The 22463-nt window shown below is 30.9% G+C and overlaps 2 protein-coding genes across 3 annotated transcripts in view; one reads left to right on the top strand and one right to left on the bottom strand.

Moving 5' to 3' along the window:
• The window catches only part of LOC136980560 (uncharacterized), an 88773-nt gene that overhangs the window by 47584 nt on the left and 18726 nt on the right, over positions 1–22463 (bottom strand).
• On the top strand, positions 1966–19050 carry LOC136980574 (uncharacterized). Of its 2 annotated transcripts, XM_067276714.1 has the most exons (4): positions 6350–6599; positions 8040–8124; positions 15453–15604; positions 18835–19050. In XM_067276714.1, the coding sequence occupies exons 1-4, from the start codon at positions 6435–6437 to the stop codon at positions 18850–18852; spliced, it is 420 nt and encodes a 139-aa protein (XP_067132815.1). In that variant the 5' UTR covers positions 6350–6434; the 3' UTR covers positions 18853–19050. The 2 variants fall into 2 exon arrangements, 1 of the variants encoding a protein (XP_067132815.1); XR_010881575.1 differs by lacking the exons at positions 6350–6599; positions 8040–8124 and adding an exon at positions 1966–2166 and having other exon boundaries at positions 15451–15604.

Here is a 22463-nt window from a genome sequence, read left to right as displayed (position 1 = left end):
ACACCAACGCTCCATAACCAACCTTTCCTTGTGTAAGTAAGACTTGAAAATATTTTTAGGAAAAAGTTTTCTAAACTATTCTAAAATTCTCTTTTTGTATCCTTACCGTACATTTTTCTCTAAATCTCGAAATCATTAAACGCATTCTTCCTTTGCAACTGTTTTAAAAAAAGGAAAGAAAAAGATTATCAGTAATCGCAACCTTTCCCTACTGTCACTGTAGGCAAATACTCTACTTCTTGTCTTCCCTGTCGCCCATTTGCTTCTTTTCGCCCCTTAGATTTACTATCCACCCACTGTGGGGCATTGCGCCCACTTTGGGAAACGCTATGCTAAACAGTCCAACTTTAGACACGTGTCGGAAGAGTTGAAATCTTGTTTCGACAGTTCTAATTGGAGGAGTTCTGCACTTAAAAATGAGGTCACCCTCACACAGGACAGTTCCCTGGAGTTTGCCGCGTAAAACTTGTTGTCTGTGTGAAAGAAAGACTTACCTCCGACGCACATAGGAAAAAAATAGATAAAGATTCGAAGAAGAAGAAAAATATCTCCGATTTAAAACATAATTGTGAAAACATTAACAGGTATATTGAACTTAAGTTATTATGTGGACTCTCTCTCTCCATCTCCATTCTAAAGAGAAATTCGATAGTAAGATAAACCCAAGGTCATAGACCTTGAGATAAACCAGCAACCAGTAACTCAACTCTTCCGGCAACATTTGAAATTTGGCTAGCGCCATCTGTTATCACATTTAATTTTTAAATATTATAAAATGGAAAATCTTTAACGTTCAGGGTAGAGATGAGTTTTATAAAAATTTACGAATTCTAGTAACGAGTAAATTCGTCATTAAGTTCGCCGACGCGTGTACTATCAGCCATTAACTCCCTATGGAATTTCAGGACTTTGATTATATATTTGAACTCATGGGTCCGAGACGAGTTCAACGGTACCCTATTTTTGGACCGGAGACGAAAAATGAAAAAGTTATCACACTTTTTAATTTACCATATTTTTTTAATGCTCTCATGCAGACGGCGCCGTAGTTGCTAGTATTGCCATCTTGCGGTAAAGTCTGCAAACCGTGACGTCGGACTACGGTCATCTCCCGGAGCGTTAAACACGCGATACGAGAGCGACGCGACTTCCTATTATCGCGCGATCGCCATTTCGGTTAATGTTACTTATGGCAGCGATCATGGCGGCCCGACTGACCTCTCGTATGGTTCGCCACCACACGCCGCCATGTGCTAAACTAGTGATCAATTCACGGTAGTTCTTGAAGAAAGTAAAAAAAGGGAGAAACGTCTATTAAAGGCAAATTTAACGGCAAGCGACGGGACTCCCGATCGCGATAGCGAGGCCGACTTAGCGGAGAGCGACGCGACTCCCTATCATCGCGCGATCGCCGGAAAAAAGTATGATAACTTTTTTATTTTTCGTCTCCGGTCCAAAAGTAGAGTATCGTTGAACTCGTCTCGGTCCCCTGAGTTCAGATATATACCCAAACATACGAAATTCCATAGGGAGTAATCTATAGTATACCCAAGTTCGCCATGACGCGTTGCCAATAACGGTTTGTCTGGTAGTCACGTGAGAAAATAAAATCACGTGGTGTTTTAATGGCAGAAAGAACGATGCATTAATTAAGTGAAATAACAGACATTAGATTAAAGAGGAAAGGATAATAAATTTAACACAAATAATCACATATAATTTAATTCAAAGGAAAAACAAACGAATCTTTTTCTAAATAGTATTCTTTAACAACAGATATTGATCGAGGAATAAGCATATTTTGTACGCCAGTTCTTCTCGATCCAAGAAAATATCTCTCATCCAAAATCTTGTAGTTAAATAAAGCGAACGGTACAAAATAAAATTTGTAAACACGTGCATAACGGCAGTGTCCGCATCTATCGCCATCTTGAATACAGTACGCATGCGCCGAAATGCCGCTTGTGTGGTTGTGCAGCTGCGCGACGAAAATGCGTTTGATGGAGATACATACGATTCCACCCCGTCGACCTTAAATCTTCGATATTTAATAGCATCAATGCCCCTAATGAAGGGGAGTAGGTGGATGAACAAAATAACTGAAGACCTCAGAAAAAGGACTGACGATGTAAGAACGGTGTTTGCCAGACGAGTTATAAAAACGAGGTGGGTTCTAGGATCAACATTTGTTTACCATATATCACGTGGGTTTCGTAGCTACAAACTATGACGTGAGTTGTTGACGCGCTATCTCTTCACTTTCTTCTATTAACTTTGTGCACCCATTTTTTACTGCTACAACGCGAAAACACCGAGTTTACTTGCCTGTCTTTGTTAGGGCTCTCGTGCTATAGCCGACTGGTTCACAAGCGTCTACAGTCTGCTAAGTCTTAGTTCTAAATTATGCCGCTACGGCGACAGGCGCCACTGGCGGAAACTGATTTTGTCAGTTTTGAGTCAAATTATTAGTTAAAAGTCAAAATAAAATAAATTTATGAATGGACAACACGCTCCCAAATGAATTATTCTATAAAAAGTTAATATTGTAAGATTATCAGATGGAATGACGAATAAAATAAAACATAGGGATACTTAAAATTTGATATTTTTCCACTAAGTGTATATATAGCTTAAAAACATTACTTATAAATTCATTACTGTAGATAATAACTACAACTTTGCAATTTCTAAATGTTCATTTTCTAAACAAATTATAACATACTACATAATTGCAGTATAGTTCCTTATATGCAGCATTTTTCAACATTAAATAGTAACATATACAGTATGACATTCTCTCACTCCATAAGGGCAGATATAAAAATTACATCTTGAGATTTGGTTCTAATAAATAAAATGACAAGTGGTTATAGCATGGACATCATCCTATTGTTCTTATCCAGATCTATCCCTGATAGAACAATATATTAATATTAGGAATGCCAATGGTGAAAAACTGGTACAATGCTACAATGCTACAGAGATTTGATGTCATTTAGCTTCTCTATTTACGATTTCATTTGCATTAATTTCCATTGAAGTAATATTTGAGATTTAATATTAAATACATTTGTTTGAATCTTGTCAAGTGATATATCAACTAAAGTGTTTTGTACTAGGAGAAGATTTCAAGTATAATCATTTGAAAAATGACGACATGTCAAAATTTACTTTATTTAAGATTTTCTCCTTCTTCTCCAAATCTTTACAATTTTTGTGATAATTTACTTTTTTATGGATATTTAATAACATTATGTAACTAATTTGTTCCTCCATTGTAAGAATTAATTTAAATCAATAAATCAATCAATTAATCAATATTAAATAATGTTAGCAGAAAACAAATTACTACAATAAATCTAGTTAAAGAAATAGGAAAATACCAAATCAAATAATAAGTGCAAATGAGTAAATTTTCAATATCATTAAATTCTAAGTATATAAATTAACAAGTTTACAATTCAAATATACATTTATCATTACTCAATAAGAAAAGTTTTCACATAAATATCAGAGTTGTCAAATACCTAGGATTTACAGTAGTAAAATAAGATTTCTTAAAAGCTTTGATTAAAAATAACTATTAAATGTTACACATTCTTGCATAGAATTCTTATAACTGCATTTAAGGATTCCAAGCAGAATGTCATTGAACTTGGATATTCAAAGCAATGTGCTCTTGTTCTGTGGCGGGTTTTGATAATGCTCTGGTAATTAAAACATTCTTTCTCTTCTTCTTACTGGAAGTAAATCCTCGTTCAGGCTTAATGTTTTTCTTTTTTGATTATATTTTTGTCTCATTAAAATTTTGTTTGTTAATAATTGCTCTAATTGCCTTTAATATGGGCTCTATGGGTTTTAACAGTCTCTTTAAACCTTCAAATTCCTCTACAAATTGTAAATTCTCGACGATTTTTTTAATTCGTCGAGTTGACGTAGTTCATTTTTCCTTTTTAACTTCACTTTTGTATTTAATGTATTTGGTTCATTATTATTGATATTTTTGCTTAAGCAATCTAATAACACTCTGTTTTTACTTTCGTCATTATTCTCCCATATAAGAAGTTCTCCCTGCTGTCCTTCACATTGTTTTGAAACTGATTCAGCTCTCAATTGGCAAACAAGATGAATGTGTTTGCACATATTGAATTTGATAGCTGAATCAATGCATGTGCATGTGTACATATGAATGCAAGAATTGCACTTATTACATACTATTTGACATTCACAATTTTCTTTTACTATAGCAACTGTATAACTATCTTATCCATTTGATGAAGGAATTCTTCATGTATTATCCTCTTTTATAACAAGATCTTTGCATAAGCTTAAACTAGTTTTGTGCCTTGTTCTTAAATTAGAAAGCTTGCTTGTTATTTTTCCTTTATGCAATACAATGATTCTATCATACATCTTATCTCTTAAAAAAGTCATTAAAGCATGAATGGCTTTATCCACATGCTTTACTCTCTTTCTTTGCAAATATATGTTTAATGCACTTATGCATATTCTCTGTGTGCATATTTGTATTTAGGCCACAATGTAGTCTGTAGCAATAAGCCTAATATTTAGTAGTTTTCTTTGAAATATTGTCCAAAATCAGTTGTTTCAGTATCATCAACCAAGTTTATCACCCTCTGCTGAAATTAATTTAAAAGTTTCTTCATCTGTTTCTTGCATCAGAGATAGTATAATTTTATACATTTCAGTCTTTTTCTCTTTAGACTTTATTTTACAGAGGTTCTTGTGCCATGCACAGTCAACATTCCATGAACAATATAATCTTTGAGCAGGTTCCCCATAACATTTACCCAACCATTGAAAAATGAATCAGCCATATCTGACATCAGTATGTTTGGTGACAGGGAACTTGCTCGTTCTTTAATCTTAGAAAAAAGATCTGTAATATCTCCTTGTCAGTTTTGTTACTAAACAAAAAAGTACAAGGAAAACTAAACCTATCATTCATAATAGCTAAAGTAAAGTCACATACTGCTAAATGAAGATATTTTTCACATTTTGTACTTTGTGGTTTATAAAACAACACACAATCATCACTGCCATCTATGATTTCATTTACTCAGTCATCTACACCTAATGAATCATTTGGATGTCTTACAGAATTTGATGACAATTTGAAGTTACTTTAATATTATGTAGATCCTTTCTTGTTACTAAATGAAGTCTTTGTAACTCTTCAGGTGTTGATAGACTGTCTCTGACTTCTTCTATTATGGCATTGAAAGGTATTCTGGAAGAAATTTTTGTTCCTAATATATATTTCTGTCCTTCAATGGCAAAACTGTATGACATAATTCTTTTTGATGGCCTACATGTTGCATAGTGAAGATAATAACACACTTTTCATCATCTTTTAAGCTCACTTTCATTTTGGATCGACAGAATCCATCAATTTTTTTGCTTCCTTGTATTTTTAAATGAAGAATAATTTTCCTTACTTTTGAAATAACCAGATCTGTGACTGTTATGATATATAGAACTATTAGACTTAATCTTCCTTTCTGAACCACTTCTTATAATATACTTAACTGTATTTTCCATTTCATATCTCTGTTTCTATTCCTTAAAATCTCTAAATGAATTATAAGTCTGAATATTATTAGTAATAAAAATGTCATGCAATTTGCTGAAATGTGACAATACTTTTTTTTTATATATATATATATTTAATATGCATTTAAATATTTTTGAAACTTGCTTGCAATCGCTATAATCCTCTATTTTTTATATGTTTCTCCCTCATATGTTTATATTAGCTTTGTTTAAATTTGTATTTGACGTGACATATACTGAACTCCAGCTCCATTTTAACTAAAACTTACCACGAACAGAAGACCACATATAACTAAAAACAATGATTCATAACAGGGTTGCCAGATGTTTTTTGTGTTTGTAGGCAAAAAATCTTATAAAACTAAAATATTTTTTATATTGGGTCTCTAATTAATAAAAAATGACGAAACACCATTTTAAAGTGCATTTTTAATCTCAAAACACTGACAAAGCAAGTTCCCGCTAGTGGCGCCATTTGCCATAGTGGCATAATTTTGAACTAAGACTTAGTAGATTCTATACGATTTTTGCCATGGCAACAGCAGTCAGTTGACAGACAAGTTGTTTCAGTCGGACAGATTTAAAAAGTTAAATATTTGTAATCGGGTTGGAGCAGTCAGTCATCGTGTGAAATAGCCCTTACTCATTCAAAAATTCAAGCAAAATTAATATGGATATTTATTAGATTAATTGATATCGATTGATGACACTCAATTTGACTAGCAGATGTAACAGTAAGTGTTTCCTAATATGTATATTTTATTTATTTATTTAGGCAAATGTAAACTCAAACTCGGCAGTTTTAAAACCTTCTATTGAAAACAGATTGTTGACATACAAGAATACTTTAAATTGTGAAAATGAAGATAAAAGTAGAGCCAGAAAATGAATACTCAGAATTTACATTGAACCAAGGTGATGTAAAGTTTGAAGTTTTAAAGAATTGCAAATCAGAATTTAATGAGGATAACAAACATTTCTGTAGAAGAATTAAATCAGAACTTTCAGAACATAAAAATACACAGGTGAGTAAAATGTTCTTTTGTATACAACTCTTGTGTTGCTTTAAAAGCATCATTTGCAAACTTTCTATGATTACATTACTTCTTCCAAAATTGTAAAATGAACTTTGTCTACTTAAATTCATGACTGTGAGGGAAAATGTTATGATTTTGAAGTAAGAGAAGTCAGCTGAACTCAAAAGGATCCATCAGGTCTACATATAAAAACTGTCAGACGTTAGTGAGACAGTTGGCTCCAGGATCCTTTATTATGTCATTGGATTTAGATTTAGTTAATTCTTTTTTTAAAACTTATTGGTTATCATTTGCCTGACTTCAGTTGTGATATGAACTAGTCTGAAGTTTTCAATTTCAGATCTGTAGATTCCCATTATTCGTCTGTCCTTTTTAAATCTGATAACAGAGTTATGTATGTGAAAACCGTAAACTTTTCTTCCGAAGGATTAACCGTAGTCATGTGATTTTTTTTTAAATTAAAATATGATTAAAAATTGCAGTCAATGTAAACGATTCATAAGCGTGAATTGCTATGAATAATTATAAATAATACAATTGAGTTTATTGCACTATTCGAATTGTTAAAACAGACAAATAAACAGTGTCGCGTTTTAAGTTCATGGCGTCAAGGAAAATTTGAGTTAGGGGGCCTCGTGAAGTGTTGACTTCAGACATTTTCCTTTGGGAACTGAAGGGGAGTGGAAAAGTTTACTTTTAGTAGAAGTCCATTTATTTCATTAAATTTTATACAGTTTATGCATTTTATTAGATTTATTTCGAAATATCTTGTGTTTTGTTTCTACTTATTGTATTTAGTATTCGTGAAATGATAAAGGTTTAATGGGGAGATTTATTGAACATCCACAGAGGGGGAAAAAGTACAGAAACTTGGACAAACTGAGACAATGAGATAGAGGGAATAAAAGCGTAATTTATGGACAGCTTCTAAATATCACATTTATTATAAGCCAGAGCTGAACTTATTTTAATTATATATAACAGAAAAATACAATTAAATAGTTAATAACAATTAGTTGAAATGGATATTTTGTATGTTTTATATCATACGAATGGGGTGGGAGAATAATATACAAAGAATTTATTCAAATTTTGGATGCTTTTGAGTGAAGAAATGTGGTTCTAACAGAGAATGAATTCAATATTTTATAAGTAGAGAGGGTGAGATGATGTATTCTGAAGTTTAATAACTTATAAATTCTAATTTTTACATATTCATTTGGTATGAAAATGCTCCAGATTTGAATGAAGTAAAGGAATTTTTATAATAAAACAATCAAAAGAAATGCTGCATATAAAATATTATTATTTTGAAGGAATTTATGGATTAAATGGGTTTTTATATTTTGGTTTGAATATTCTTACTTTTTATTCTTATGTAAAATTTAACTTGTGTGATAATGTAACATAAGTTTTTAATCGTTTCAGATGAATTTGAATTTTTATAAGTATTTAAGATATAGCACAAGCTGTTCCAATTGTTGGAGTAATTCTGGTTATAACAGTGAAATAGGTAAGACACTTCATGCTTTTAACATTATAAATATTTGTTTCTAGTGATTGACAGAATAGTTAAAACATCAATATAGATAGATCTATTTATTTATATAAATTTTAAGTTGATAATATTTCATAAACATTGCAAATATTTTATATATGGTGTACATGAAATTAAATAAGTATTTTAATATTATCAATATCTGTACTTCATAGAGTTAAGGCAATCAGTTTAATTTATCAGCATCCTAGAACAGCTAAAATTTCAATTTAGTTGTTTTAGAAAATGAAGTGTGATAGAATTCAATTTGTTTTCAATTTTTATTTATTTATTTAATAGTACAAGGGAATCCGTATATGTATGAGCATATTACAACAGAACAAGAAAACATTACAATCATTAGTATCAATTCCAGTACAAAGTACATTCATATTAACAGTACAGTGTGTAACAATTAGTTTGTTAAAAGAAAAAAAGATTAATATAAAGTTAATATCAATAACAAACAAAATCAACAATAATAAGAAGTTATATCCACAAAGGAAATAAAATACGCACACAAAAATGGCAGCAAATAGTCGACACACATAAAAAATACTATAAAATAATATAGAGAAAAAATTACTATCTGAAGAAAATCAAATTATTCATTATAATATGTGCAAAAACATCGACCGTAAATGCTGCCAACCGTCAATCGTCCACTAATATACTATATTCACATTGCCTGATGGTTAAATTTCTGAAAAAAGTATTTTAGTATAAATTGTTTAATTTATACTAAATTACTCCTTAACCATTTATCTTAGTAATAAAACTATAAATACAGTGATATTTATTATAATGTTATAACAGTTGCTTATATGATTGAACCGAAAAATAATCTTCACCAAAACACTTTAGTCTGACTGACGACAGAGCCTTACATTCAGTTACTACACAAAAAGCATCAAAATTAACATGAGTGTCACAGAATTCACAATAATCCATACAAGGCGCCATCATTTTTCTAAATACATTACATCGCACATATAACACTGCCAGTATAATGCAAAATGGTCTTTCTGTATTCAAATAGGTCACCAACCCCCATTCATTAAAAACATCCAAATACCACTTATTATATTTGTAGTTAGCAGCTCTATCTTTAAACTGATTTATATAATTATTTGCCAGTCTCATTAAAATATCAGTGACATCACTTTCATTTAACATCACAGGCAGGGCCAGATTTACATAGGGATATTTGGGGCCGGTGCCCAGGGCCCCTACAAAACTATGTTTAAACATAATATTTTTTCCTATTACTGCAACAGTATAGTGTGGCCTAATCATGAGGGCCACAGGCAAAGAAAATCTAACTTGGGAAAAAACCTATGAAACATCGGAAAATTTCGGAAAAAATTTTACATAGGTATTTTTCAATTGAATTAAAATAACTAGTTTTACACAATAAAGTATATGTATGTTTATAATAACTTTATTTTTAAATGAAATTTACAACTTTCTAGTTGAAATCTAGTTGAAAGTACAGTATTTTGTGTAAATTTTCTAAATCATCAAATTTGCTTACTCTTTAAGGGGGGCCCCCATTGAATTTGTGCTCAGGTCCCCTGGATTGGTAAATCTGGCCATGATCACAGGATAATTTCAATAGCTGAAATTTTGTAACAAGGACACAATTCGATCTCTTCACGCTACTCTTTGAGAAATTGATAACACCGTATTTACTCGGGTATAATAAGATCTTGCGTGTAGGACGAGGTGTGTCTTTAGAGATGAAAATAAAGAAAATTAGATTTATTAATACAATTCTAATTTTATTTTGTTTAATCACAAAATATTATCAAATGCACGTATTAAAGCAAACAACCATGTTTGCCTTAATACGTGATGAATGGAAAACAAAACTGAAACATTATACATGCCATGACCAGAAAAGGTTTATTTGTAATGATTCAGAATGTGCTAATATTCATTAAAAATAACAATTTAACTAATATAAAATAACTACATTTATAATCACTGCTGACTGACCTGCATTTCACTAATGTTTTTATAAATAAGGAGAAACTATTTTCTGCGAACGAATGAGATGCAATGTGGTTTTTAATTGATGGATGTAGGATTAAACCAATAAACAAAGGGGTTTGTGTCTTAATTTGTTCGTAGTAGGTCCCAACTTACAATAAATAGACTGTAGACCTATAATGACAGCATGAAGTATACACAGTTCACAGAAATTATTGTAAAAAGACAAAGAATCCTTCATTCATACATATAGTATGACCTAGGTTTTTGAAGCAGTGAGAAATGAATAAAAACCTCGTCTTATATGCAAGTAAGCACTGTAATTTTGTAGACTGTAAGTTTACTAACTGACTGTTTGCATAGTTATCTTAAATTATTTTTTATTATATTAAAATAAAGGGGGCCCCTTTGAAACTCCAAATATATAATATACGATGGAATCCATTTTTTTAAAAAGATGGATTTTATAGTAGATTGATGCCCATTAGACTGGAAAAATACACCCTGATACTTATACTCATCAACTACTACTATTTTACAATTTTGTAAAAACCAATTCTCATTCTTAGAATGTTTTCCTTTATTTCGGAATACTAATATTTTAGATTTATTAATATTAACAGAAAGTTTTAACTCCTGTAGTGTATCTACCAAAAAGTCTATCATTTTCTGCAGACCTACAGGCAAGTCGGCCATAACAACTAAATCATCTGCACATGTTAAGATTTTCACCTCTGTTTCCAAAAGATCAATACCCACTATTTCAGAATCACTGAATTTACTTACAAGTAGATTTAGATATAAATTGAACAATATTCGGCTCAATACACAACTCTGTTTCACACTTTTTAAAGTAAAAAAAAAAATCATATTTACCATTTTTATTAGACACACATGCCTCTGTATTAGTATATAAATGAATGAAAAAATTTACAAATTTATAGCTCAATCCAATGTTGATGTCAAGTCGATGAAAAGAGCGTAAAGTTTGCCTTGTTTCTTCTTTAAACACTTTTCTCTTAAAGCATGTAAAATGAAAATAGTGTCGTAAAACCAGACCAGAAACCAACCTGGAAATCCGACAATACTTCAAACTTATTCAACCAAGTTACCAATTGCTTACATAAAATTTTACAAAAAGTTTAGAAATTGTTGGTAGTAATGAAATTGCTCTATAATTATCAGGTAAATCTCTAAGCCCTTTTTTAAATATAGGAATATTCTTACATACATGTCAGTGCAAAAGGATCATTCCTGATTCATAAACATTATTAAACAAACCTACCATATATCCAATCAGGTCTGGGAAATTCTTATATAGTTCCACCGGTATAATGTCAATACCGGAAGAGGAAGGTGATCTTTTCTGTCTTCTCGCTTGTGAAAAAGTGAGAAGATAGAAAAGATCATCTTCCCCTTCCGGATGTTAATAATTTCTCATGATCATGTTTCTGTTTCCGGCTCTTATAATTTGCAACACTTTATGTATAAACTATTCCTGTCTAGTTTCAAAATTTATTGTTGACGAAGCTCTGAAATATAGTGGAAATTAGCCACAAATATAACAATTTTGAAATGTTGTTCATAAAACTCGAAGAACTATTATAAATGTTCATTTTTATATAGGGTAAATCAGAGTTAAAATATTCTGGAAGTATGAGTGCAAAAATAAATTATATTTAAAAAAGCTGACTAAAGTAGAGTTTTCTTAGTATACCAAACAAAATAATAGACTTTTCCAAAAGACAGATTTAATGCAACGGTAAAACCTGTGTAAACTGGAATCGTACGGTACCAAAGATTTTTTCATGTTTGTCAAGTTTGTGTTTTTAAAAAGTTTCTTTAAACACAAAAAATGGCTGCATTCCGAAGAATGTTTCCATTCAGGCAGATTTTGTTTTGGACAGGTTTTACTGTATATCTAGACCTGGCACTAAATTTATACACGTGACACGTGTTCACCATCTGATCCTAATTTATCCTAACCAAAAACGTGATAGAATTTATGTAAGCAAATTAATTTGTCATTTAATCCTAAAAATAAACCTGATAATAATATGAGAAATGAAATTCGTGTTCTAATATGTAACTTTGCATATAATAATAATAATCTAATCTGCTACCAAGCACCCGTATTAATTCTAAATATCTCATTCAAAAGATACTAGTTTTTTTAGTTAATGTGCAACATTTAATGGGTTAATGTGAGCTTAGGTATACAAAATGGCGGCACTTCCGGTAGCCTCGATGGCAAGTGTTTTTAGAAAATAAATGTAGATGGCGCTGATAGTAATGATGCCTTTGCATGCAAATATCCATCAAAAAATTCCGTTCGGGAAACATGAGGAATAATGTGAATTTCGAATTTTGGTTACAATGTAGACGGATTATGTACGTTGTTAATTTTTTAAAAGTGTCTGTGTTTTTTTCCAAAGTTTGTACAATTTACTCGAAGTCTAAAGTTATCGAGGAGGAAAGTTTGTCAATGGTAATTAACATGATAAACGTGTCATTAATGTGTTTAATGCATGTTAAATGTCAAAAAAGTGTATTAAAGGTGTGTTAACATTGTGTGAGGTAAGAATTTTGTAAAGGGTTTATATGTGGTTCAAATTTGCATCTGAAGTGTGTAAATGTGTTACATGTGTTTAAAAGTGTGCAAATTGAGTTAAATGTGTTTAATCATGATTTAAATGTGCGTTTATAGTGTGCAAATGTGTGTTAAACGTGTTAAATTTGTCATAACCAAGTATATGTAATAGTGATTTCCGACACGAAAGACAACGTGAACGAAACATGGAAGGCTAGGTGGCCGTGGATCGCAGGTGCCAACCTCTATGGAGACGCTGCCTAGCGTAGATGATAAGTCGAGAGATCTGAATCGTATGACTATAGTTCTTAACCCTTTCCCGGCCAGGGTACCGATCTATCGTTACCCTATTCGTTTAGCAAAACGGCCAGGGTACCGATTGATCGTTACCTCTGTTAACAATCGATTTTTATAAAATTTATCGACAACAGATGTCAGCACTTGACGGCATCGTCTTGTTTATCGTTCATTCTACATATTTTTGTCCAGGTGGTGTTTTGTCGACTTAAAAAATTTTAATTATCGGTTATTTTTTCTTAATTTTTCATTTTCTGATAATTTTTTATTCTATTTTTAGCATATTCATGCAATAATATTGCTATAATAAGTTGATTTATGCTATAATAAGTTTATTCAGCTATAATATGTTAATATATCGTAAATATTTAAGTTATGACCTTCAGTTCTGATATTTTATATATTTTTTTTAATTTTTAATTTTTAATTTTTTTTTAAATCTAAAATATTAGCAAATGTTACATCTATTGCTATTGGTAATCGTATGTTTATTACAAAAATATATAGTCTTGTTTGATATGAAATGAATAAAGTATATTAGTTAATTATGTTAGATGAAAGCAGAATAAAGTTCAGATTTCAAACAAATGTTTGATATAATGTGCGATAATTTCACAACGAATAAACGTACGTGCATAAATGTAATATCAAACTGTACAGAACAATATTCTACGTCATTCTGGCTCAGTGACAATAAGAATAAAGTAACCAGACAATGTTAATTTTGACAAAAAGTAACAAATTTTCAAGTTTGAATGTCAATTATCATATATTATTTTTTTTTTCTCATAAATTTTTCAAACAAACTTTATTGAAAAATGTCGTATTTAAAACTAACTATATTGATAAATATATGTGATTTTTTTCATATGAATCAAATAATAATTTAATTTTTGGTGAATTTTTAAAATAATATTGCCTGATTTACCTATTTTGACCTTGGCCGTTTTACAAAATAAGGGGGCGTGGCAGACGGCAGGGAAAGGGTTTAAGAGGAGTAAAATTTATGTACAATACAGGCAAATTTTGTTCGAACCACTGATGTATAGAATCTCGTAATTCACTTCGTCCATGATTGAATTTATAGGTGGTATGATGACTTTTTTATTTTTCGTTTCTGGTCCAAGAGTAGGAAAACTAGCCAAAAGCAGGGGAAAAAGTAAGTAACAAATTTACGTTTTAAAAATGTTTTAGTTTTAAAAAAGATTAAATATAGGCACGTTTATGTTATTGTCGACGGTCGCCCATCTTCTTTGCACATTTGCGTGTGCAAACAAGATGGCAGCACTTCCGGCCGCCATTTTGTATGCCTAAGCTCACATTAACCATTTAATGATTTTTATCAAGCGGTTGCCAAAATATAAGCAATCGAAAAGTTCAAAAATAGCCAAAACTTATTTTTTCTCGTTATCAATGAGTTGCTAGCAAAACTTTCGGATCGAAAGGTCAAAGTATATGGAGGTTCCCCATATAGCTATTTTTCTTTTTTTGCATATCATGCTTACTTATAAGACTTTTGCATCCATTATGGTTTTTTACACTTCACTTCAAAGTGCCTAGCTTATTTCTGTTATTGTCAAACATATATCATACTTTTCCTTTAACAATAGAGTTATGCTGATCATGTATGTGACATCTTTCAGGACAAATATTTGAATTGAAATAATATGACTTCTGTTTTGCATGGGATATTATTAATCAGGGCCTCTAGTGTCTATGGTTTCCATATCTGGTCTCTGGTTTCATCTATGTAACTGCAATCTCTATATTAAGAAAGGAGAGGCGGACAGCCTAACACAGTGTTACGCAACCTTTTTCTACTTGCGGCACACCCATGACTCAACACTGCACACTAAAATGTTATTCTCCTCAAAAACGTATGATATGATACTAGTAATAGAATTAAGTAATGCCACTAACCTATTATTATTATTATTATCATCATTCTTATTATTATTATTAATTATTAAACAGACATCAACACCTGTGAGCAAATTTATTTTACATTTAATTTCTTAGAATACGTAAAAATGCATGGCTTATAATAAAGAGTAAACAAACATCATCTTATTTCATCAGTGCTGTGGCAGAGAATGAAATACAAGCATAAGAAACACAGCAACTGTGATAAAAATATATAAATAAAACTTGACAATTGTAAAAGTTCACGTCACACCTTTCACATTGTGACGGCATTCCAGTTGCGGAACACTGGCCTAACAGACGACAGTAGGAATTTATAGGATACAATTTTTTCAAATTTCACCTTAAATATCCACATTTTGTTTTTAAATTTTTGCATAGTTTTGTTAACAAATATAGTTTTAATTATTTAGAAAAAATAACTTAATTTTATATATTTATTTATTTCAATTCTTTGCTTAGAATTTTTTATAATAAAAATACTTTGTAAATTCCAATAGAGATTGTAAGAAAGAGGAAATAAAAGAGAAGAAACGCGACATTAAACGTGGCATAAAATCAGAATGTAGGGTTGTTTCGAAAAGATTGAATTTTAAAATCAAAACTGAAGATTGTCAACGAGTGTATCTCGCAGATCAATACGAAGATTTAATGGTAAGTGATACAAACTTCAAAATATTTTACACATTTTATAACTTAAATTTGTATATTAGTTTTTTGAATTATTGAAAGCAAATGTAAATATAACCAATTTTATACAATTATACTGTAAATTTATATGTATTCTGTATAGGGTTTCTCAAATGGGATTGCATGAAATTCTTCCCATCCTGAGAAATCCATCAAATTTCTAAAAAGTTCACTTTTTATTTATTTATTTTGTGTTAAGGTTGTGGAAATTTTACAAATAGAAACTATAATTAACTCATAACCTGTCAGAATACATTTGTATTTATTAATTTTTAACGTACTTGTTAGTTTTTTAAATTTTTGTTCGTTATGGCATGTCACAAATTCTCAACAATCAATACGTCACTTATTTCTGACAGGACTCTGAAAATTGTTTACTTGTCAGAACCTGTAATATCTGGAATAATTGTGCTTATGCTGTCTTAATTTTTAACCATGCCCAGTAACTTCAATAACTGCGTAACGCCAGGTCGGGCAAATTGGGCAAGGATACAAACGAGTACGAAGTCTGCAAGTATGAAGTTTTTCTTCACAAACCTGATTTATTAAAGCCGAACGAACTGCCGAATTATTGAGTCATATGCTCCATGTTGCTATTAAAGCAGTCGAGGTAGACAAATCAAGAATACTAGAGAGAAAAAAGAAGTACTACAATCTCGAAAACAAACTAGAAAACTTCCAGGCTATGGGTAAAAAACACATAATATCTGTTTTCTCTTAAATGCATTAAAAGACGATTCCACTCACATCAACTGAATTGGAAAGGGCATTCTCGGTAGCGGGAGTTTTCATTACTAAAATAAGAATAAGATTGATTGATCGGAGCATTGACCATCTTTGTTTTTTAAAATCTTATAAAAATTTACAATAATATTTTGTATTAGGTTTTATGTAAAAAATGTTAATTACATTTTAAGTTAAAAGTTTTATCTAAGTTCATCTTTTTAAATTTTCAACTAAGTTCAAAGCATTTTTGGTGTTGTATACACTTTCCAGCAAACTTTAATAAATTTTTTCTATTTGTGAAAATTTCTATGTAGTTCAAAGGTAATTTTAAATATATATCTTACACAGCATTATTAATATGATTTTGGGATAATTAATTCTATCCCAACATACAGTTCACACTTTTCCCGAAATTCGGGAACAAGCAAAAGACCGGAAAATGAGAAACCCTAATTTTGTATTAAACAACAGTCAGATTTTTATGGTTTTTTTCACTTTCTGCTCTTTTTTTCCACGATGAAAGTCTGAAGAGTGGGAACATTAAGTGTTTACTTTAGACTCATGCAGGGTTTTGTCGAACCAGAATAGACCAGGCCTGAAATGAAAATAGCAACTGGATCGATTCAGCCCTGGGATTTGTAAGGGACTAAAATTATACTTTTGAGATTCATCAAAAGACCAAGGAATAGTAAACAGTTAGATTATTTAAATTTGTAACAATGTCAACATTTTTATTATAGAATCATCCGTCTGTGATGTTGTCGACAAAAGGGAAATAGACAATTGAAATGAAGTCAATGTATTTAGATAGAGTTAGATAGCCTAATAAATAGGATTTTAACAATTTGGAGGGCTTATTACACCAAGGCTGACCTAAAAATAGATCATATCTTTTACAAAAAAATTAGTCTTTAATAATCACCTTCAAATTTAGGAAATAATGCATTCTGGGTACAAGTACCCCTGATAAGCTTACAAACACATAGTACCAACTTAGCACACACATAATTATAACATCAATATTTAACCAATACAAAGGGAATTTTGGATATATACAGTGCACTGTATATACAACATTTAACACAACCCATATACTAAAGAACTAAAAAGTATCGAGCATAAAACTTTTTTATATAATAATGTGATATATCACATTATTTGGGACCAGCAAATGTTTTATTATTTTCCACTTTTCCAAATTCTGGTAGACTGTTCCACTATTAATAATAAATATTGTCAAGTATATTAAAAACCAAAAGGGTGGGAAACTAACAATGAACTTATTATTATTAAAAATAATTGATTTTCATACCTTAAAACAAATACTCCAAATCCATAAGATTATTGAAACCAAATGCTTTGTTACAATTCATTTTACAATGTGATGTGACTTTACTCTCACATCTGTTCAGTATTTGTTTTAAGGTTATGTAAAAACGATGTCATTCCACCCCTCATATAGCTTCAGTCACACGTTGTTATTAATTCTAATGTCTTCCTGTATTTTCAGAATTTCTGTGTGTTTCTGTAGTCTTATTTTTAATTGATTGTTTTCTGTCAGAATACTCTTGACACTATCTTTTAATTTTATGATACAATGCTTTAACAACTTTTGGTTGTCTATTGTCAATATAAACGAGACATGTGGGTGATAGTGGACAATGAGGCGGAAAATCTTAACAATTTCACTCTCTTATTTTGAGCCAACGTGAATGCTTACAGAGTATTATAGTGTTTTTTTTTTTCGAACAAAAAAAATTTCTTTTCCATTAAATCCACAATGTTGGATAAAGTAAAGCTGTGAGGTTGAAAAGGGAAATTCCTACTTTGTCCTTGAAATTTGGAGTTTTTAAAGACTTTTATCCCTGAATTTTTTTTTAGATTGGACACTACTCTCTCTTGATTGGGTGAAATTAGACCAGATTGGGCTGCTAGTTAGGTAGATTTTTGGTATTCACCTGACAGCAAATCTCGACTTTCACCAAAAAATGTTGATTGAACTTTAAAATTTTCGTTTGTATTGTAGACAATGATGTTTTCTCTCCTGCCATCCAAGAATCTCCCTTGTTAAAACGTCTTGTTTATACGTTTTTTTCTTCCAAATTTTATCCGGTTTATGAGTGCCAGCATAAAGATTTAAATTTTCCTTTCTGACATTTATAAAAAAAAAATTATAATGTGTGCTCTAGTCTGACAGGGAAGAGAATTTATTTATATTCGCTTCACTTCCATTTTGTACATTTCCCCACTCCATAATAAAATATATGTTTCGGAATGTATTAAAGTACATTAATACATTTTGAGTTTACAGAGTAGGTTCAAAATTATTTTGACATCATCACAATTCCAACAAATTTTAATCATATTTTAATTTAAAAAATTACGTGATTTCCGGTCCTAACCAAAAGTTCATATAGAGTTATTTGATGCCTCAAGACCATATCTGATCTGGAATTTCATCTATTTAGCTCTGTTCTCAAGATTAAGAAAAGAGGAACGAACAACACTGGGAACCTACAATGAAAAATGTTGTAACCCTGCAGATATCAGTGAATTAAAGCATACTAAGTAGCCACTTTACAGTAAAACTGAAACTGAAAAAAATTACAATTAAAAATAAAATAAATTAATTCAAACTGAAATCCATTCAATTGAAAATTAAAAGAATGTTTCTAAAAACTGTTTACACGTTGTTTTGAAATTTTCAAACTTTAAATCAAATTTATTTTTAAATTTATATTTCTGTAATAGAATGTTTTGCTTTTAATATATATATATATACAGATTTGTTTGATGAAACCGTGTCTCGTTCTATAATTCAGGCTTAGTAAACACTAGTGTTATGTTTACTAAGCCTGTTTACTTAACCTCGAACGAAAAACCAGCAAATACCGACCAAAGCTCAAGGTGTAGTATACAAAAATCCGTGTACCTACACTAACAAAAAACATTACATAGCAGAAACAAAAAGAAACGTAAAAATTAGAATGAAAGAACATATAGTGGACCTAAAATACAATGGAATAAATTCTGCATTTTACAAACGTTGTACCCTAAACAGCTGTAATACAGACAAAGATAACATAGAAATACTTCATAAAGAAAAATCAACATACAAGTTTAAAGAAAGCATAGAAATCATAAAATGTAAAGACAGTATAAATAAAAAGTGAAGTCTTAAAATAAACGAAAACTGGCTCAATATATTATAAATTAAAAATCTTCTGGAAAGAGCAATCTTTCAAAAAATAATTTTTGCAGAATAGATTTTGGTAAAAAATCATACCACAAGGTGGCGAATGCCATACGTGGTAACACTAATGATATCAACATCAAAAAAGGGGGCGGAAACAGCTCAAATTTTTTACAGTTGTAATGTACTTTTACAGTCATAATTTTTTAAAACTATAATGTATACTGGTTTATCCACAAAGGGATTATGACAGTTTTTAGAAGATATGAAAATTATACAAAGTATAACCAAAAGGTACATCCTTCTATCGTTTGTATACTCATTATTTTATGTGTAAGTTATCTCTACTGTAATAGGTAAAAAAATATATACTGCATTATAGTTGACTGAAGAGGGGCAAAGCCCGAAACGTGTACAAAACAACGTACTGTATCCACTAAACTAAATAAAGATATTTGATGGAAAAACTTGCCAAGTGTCCTTGGAACACAACACAACACTAGTGTTTACTAAGCCTGATGTATACAGTTTAAAATTTATTTTGTATACTAGTACTTGTTATATATTAACAGGACTTATTATACTGGAAAATATGGATGCAGATATTTAGTCTTACAGATCAAAAATAATGTTCTTTATTTAGTTCACCTGAACACATACACTTTAAACTTGTGTTTCAGACTTGTTCATCCCTCCTCAGCAGGCCTTTAAACAACAGTTTCTACAATTAACAATAAAAAACATTTTTTTGGTATGGCCGGTAAAGGCCTGCAGAGGAGGGATGAACAAGTCTGAAATACAAGTTTAAAGTCTATGTGTTCAGGTGAACTAAATAAAGAACATTATTTTTGATCTGTAAGACTGCATCCATATTTTCCAGTATAATAAGTCCTGTTAATACATAGAAAGTACTGGTATACAAAATAAATTTTAAATTAAGTTAAAAAAAAGGACACAAAGGCATAATAATTAATGGGGCCAGCTTTACATGAACGCCCCCTCGCCAGATTGCTCCTATGTCGCGTTGCCATAACAAACAAGGTTCACTCTAAGCTGTGCGTACAGTATTACTTTAATTCGGAATTTCGTCACACATTTTAATTAATACCGTCATAATCCTTTGTACAATATTACCTAACACTAGTAATAAATTTTAGAAAAGTAATGAAATCTTTTCAGTGTTTATTTACATTCCAGTCAAAACAGTCAACTATTTCTCATTGCCATTATCATTATTTGAATAAATTTGGCAGAAAAGAAATATCAGTCATAAACACATTAAAATTTCTGCACAAACTTCTGCATTTAATATAAGGGAAAAATTTAATTAGCCATTACAATAGGACATTACTCTAAATAGGATGGACTAGCATTCGAATCATTTGCCTTAACCACAAGTGGTTGAAAATTTCGAATTACACGAATTATTTATTTGTTTTTTCTTATTTTTAGACATGCAATTTTGTGTGAAAGTAATGTTCATTATCTTACAGAACCGTTGACCAGAACGTTATTGAAAGCGATTTGGAATCGGTGCAATATCGATTTGAATAAGTTTAATTATTTCAGTTGAATGAATAAATATTTTTTTATATACAATTGAAAGACAAAGTCGCTCTAAAAATCAGACGATCACCATTTTTATTTTCTTTTAGTGTTCCAGAACAAATCAGACAGCCAGACCTTTCCTTTTAGGATACTTAGCTGCCCATTTTTATTCATCCAACGAGAAATGAAAACATATTTGTCAAAATTCGTCACCAGAGGGATGCCCCGGCTTAATCTACATTTGTCAGCGCAATTCCTCAATAGATAAAAGGAACCGAAAGAAAGAACGGATAAGGATGAACTATTAAAGACGTCGTAAAATTTACCATACGTATTGGTTTTTCCGTGTTTTTAAGGAACTCTTCTTTAAAAATGGGCAGCTAAGTAGCCTAAAAGGAAAGGTCTGGCTGTCTGATTTTTAGAGCGACTTTGTCTTTCAATTGTATATAATAAAACAAATCTAATTAAACAATGCGATTTTTTATACCCATTGTTTGTAAGTTATTGCGAAGAGTAATAAAAATGGCCGCCCACAGAACGCGGAGAAGCAATTGTTATAATGTTGATAAGGAAATATGGATCTTCGTGATTTCAATAGCGTTATTCCACTCTATTACTAATAAAAAAAGCCATTGTCTGTGTATATTTATATATGTTAATTTTTTTATAACTGCAATTTTTGTGTACTTTCTCACCACACCGGGCAGTATAAATACAATACACACAACACACAACCAATAACCAGCATGAAATATCCAAAAGCGGCAAACGTTTTTGATGCCCCTCCTGGGCTCTTACTCAGGCTTAATTGTTTCTTCCGTTGGAACTGGATTCTTTAATTCAAAGATTTTTAAAATTTTGAACCTGCCCTGCTTCCGAAGTTCCTGCGATCTTTGTGAAAATCTCAGATGAAATTTTGGTTATATTCGTTTTATGTTCTGACAGAAAGAATAGAGTGCTTATTTTGCAGAAATATTAGCTACAGAATAAACGTTTTATCGATTTCGGATTAGTGATGGCACTACGTTCAGTGATGTCAGTGACCGCGTGACGTTTTATCATCAAATCCAATTAGTAACGATCTAACGAGTCCGTTATTTAAAAAGTTTTATCCCTAATCTAAAACTTACGTACAGTACATACAATTAGAGTGGCCAGACGTCCGGCTTTTCGCCGGATTGTCAGGTATTTGACTACTCTGCTCTCCATCCGGAATCACCTTGCATCAGACATTTGTCCTTTTTTAGGGGTGTGATGAAAAATGTGTATAAAAATAGTTCGATACTCACTTTCATTGAACAGAGGAAAATGGTTAATGTTTTCAGATGGCCCATACCACTTTGACCATTTTCTTCG

This window comes from Centruroides vittatus, unplaced genomic scaffold (assembly GCF_030686945.1).
Source record: "Centruroides vittatus isolate TY-2023 unplaced genomic scaffold, ASM3068694v2 contig_711, whole genome shotgun sequence".
Classification (NCBI taxonomy): domain Eukaryota; kingdom Metazoa; phylum Arthropoda; class Arachnida; order Scorpiones; family Buthidae; genus Centruroides; species Centruroides vittatus.
Note: the sequence above shows the minus strand (reverse complement) of the source record. Positions and strands in the feature narration are given on the sequence as shown.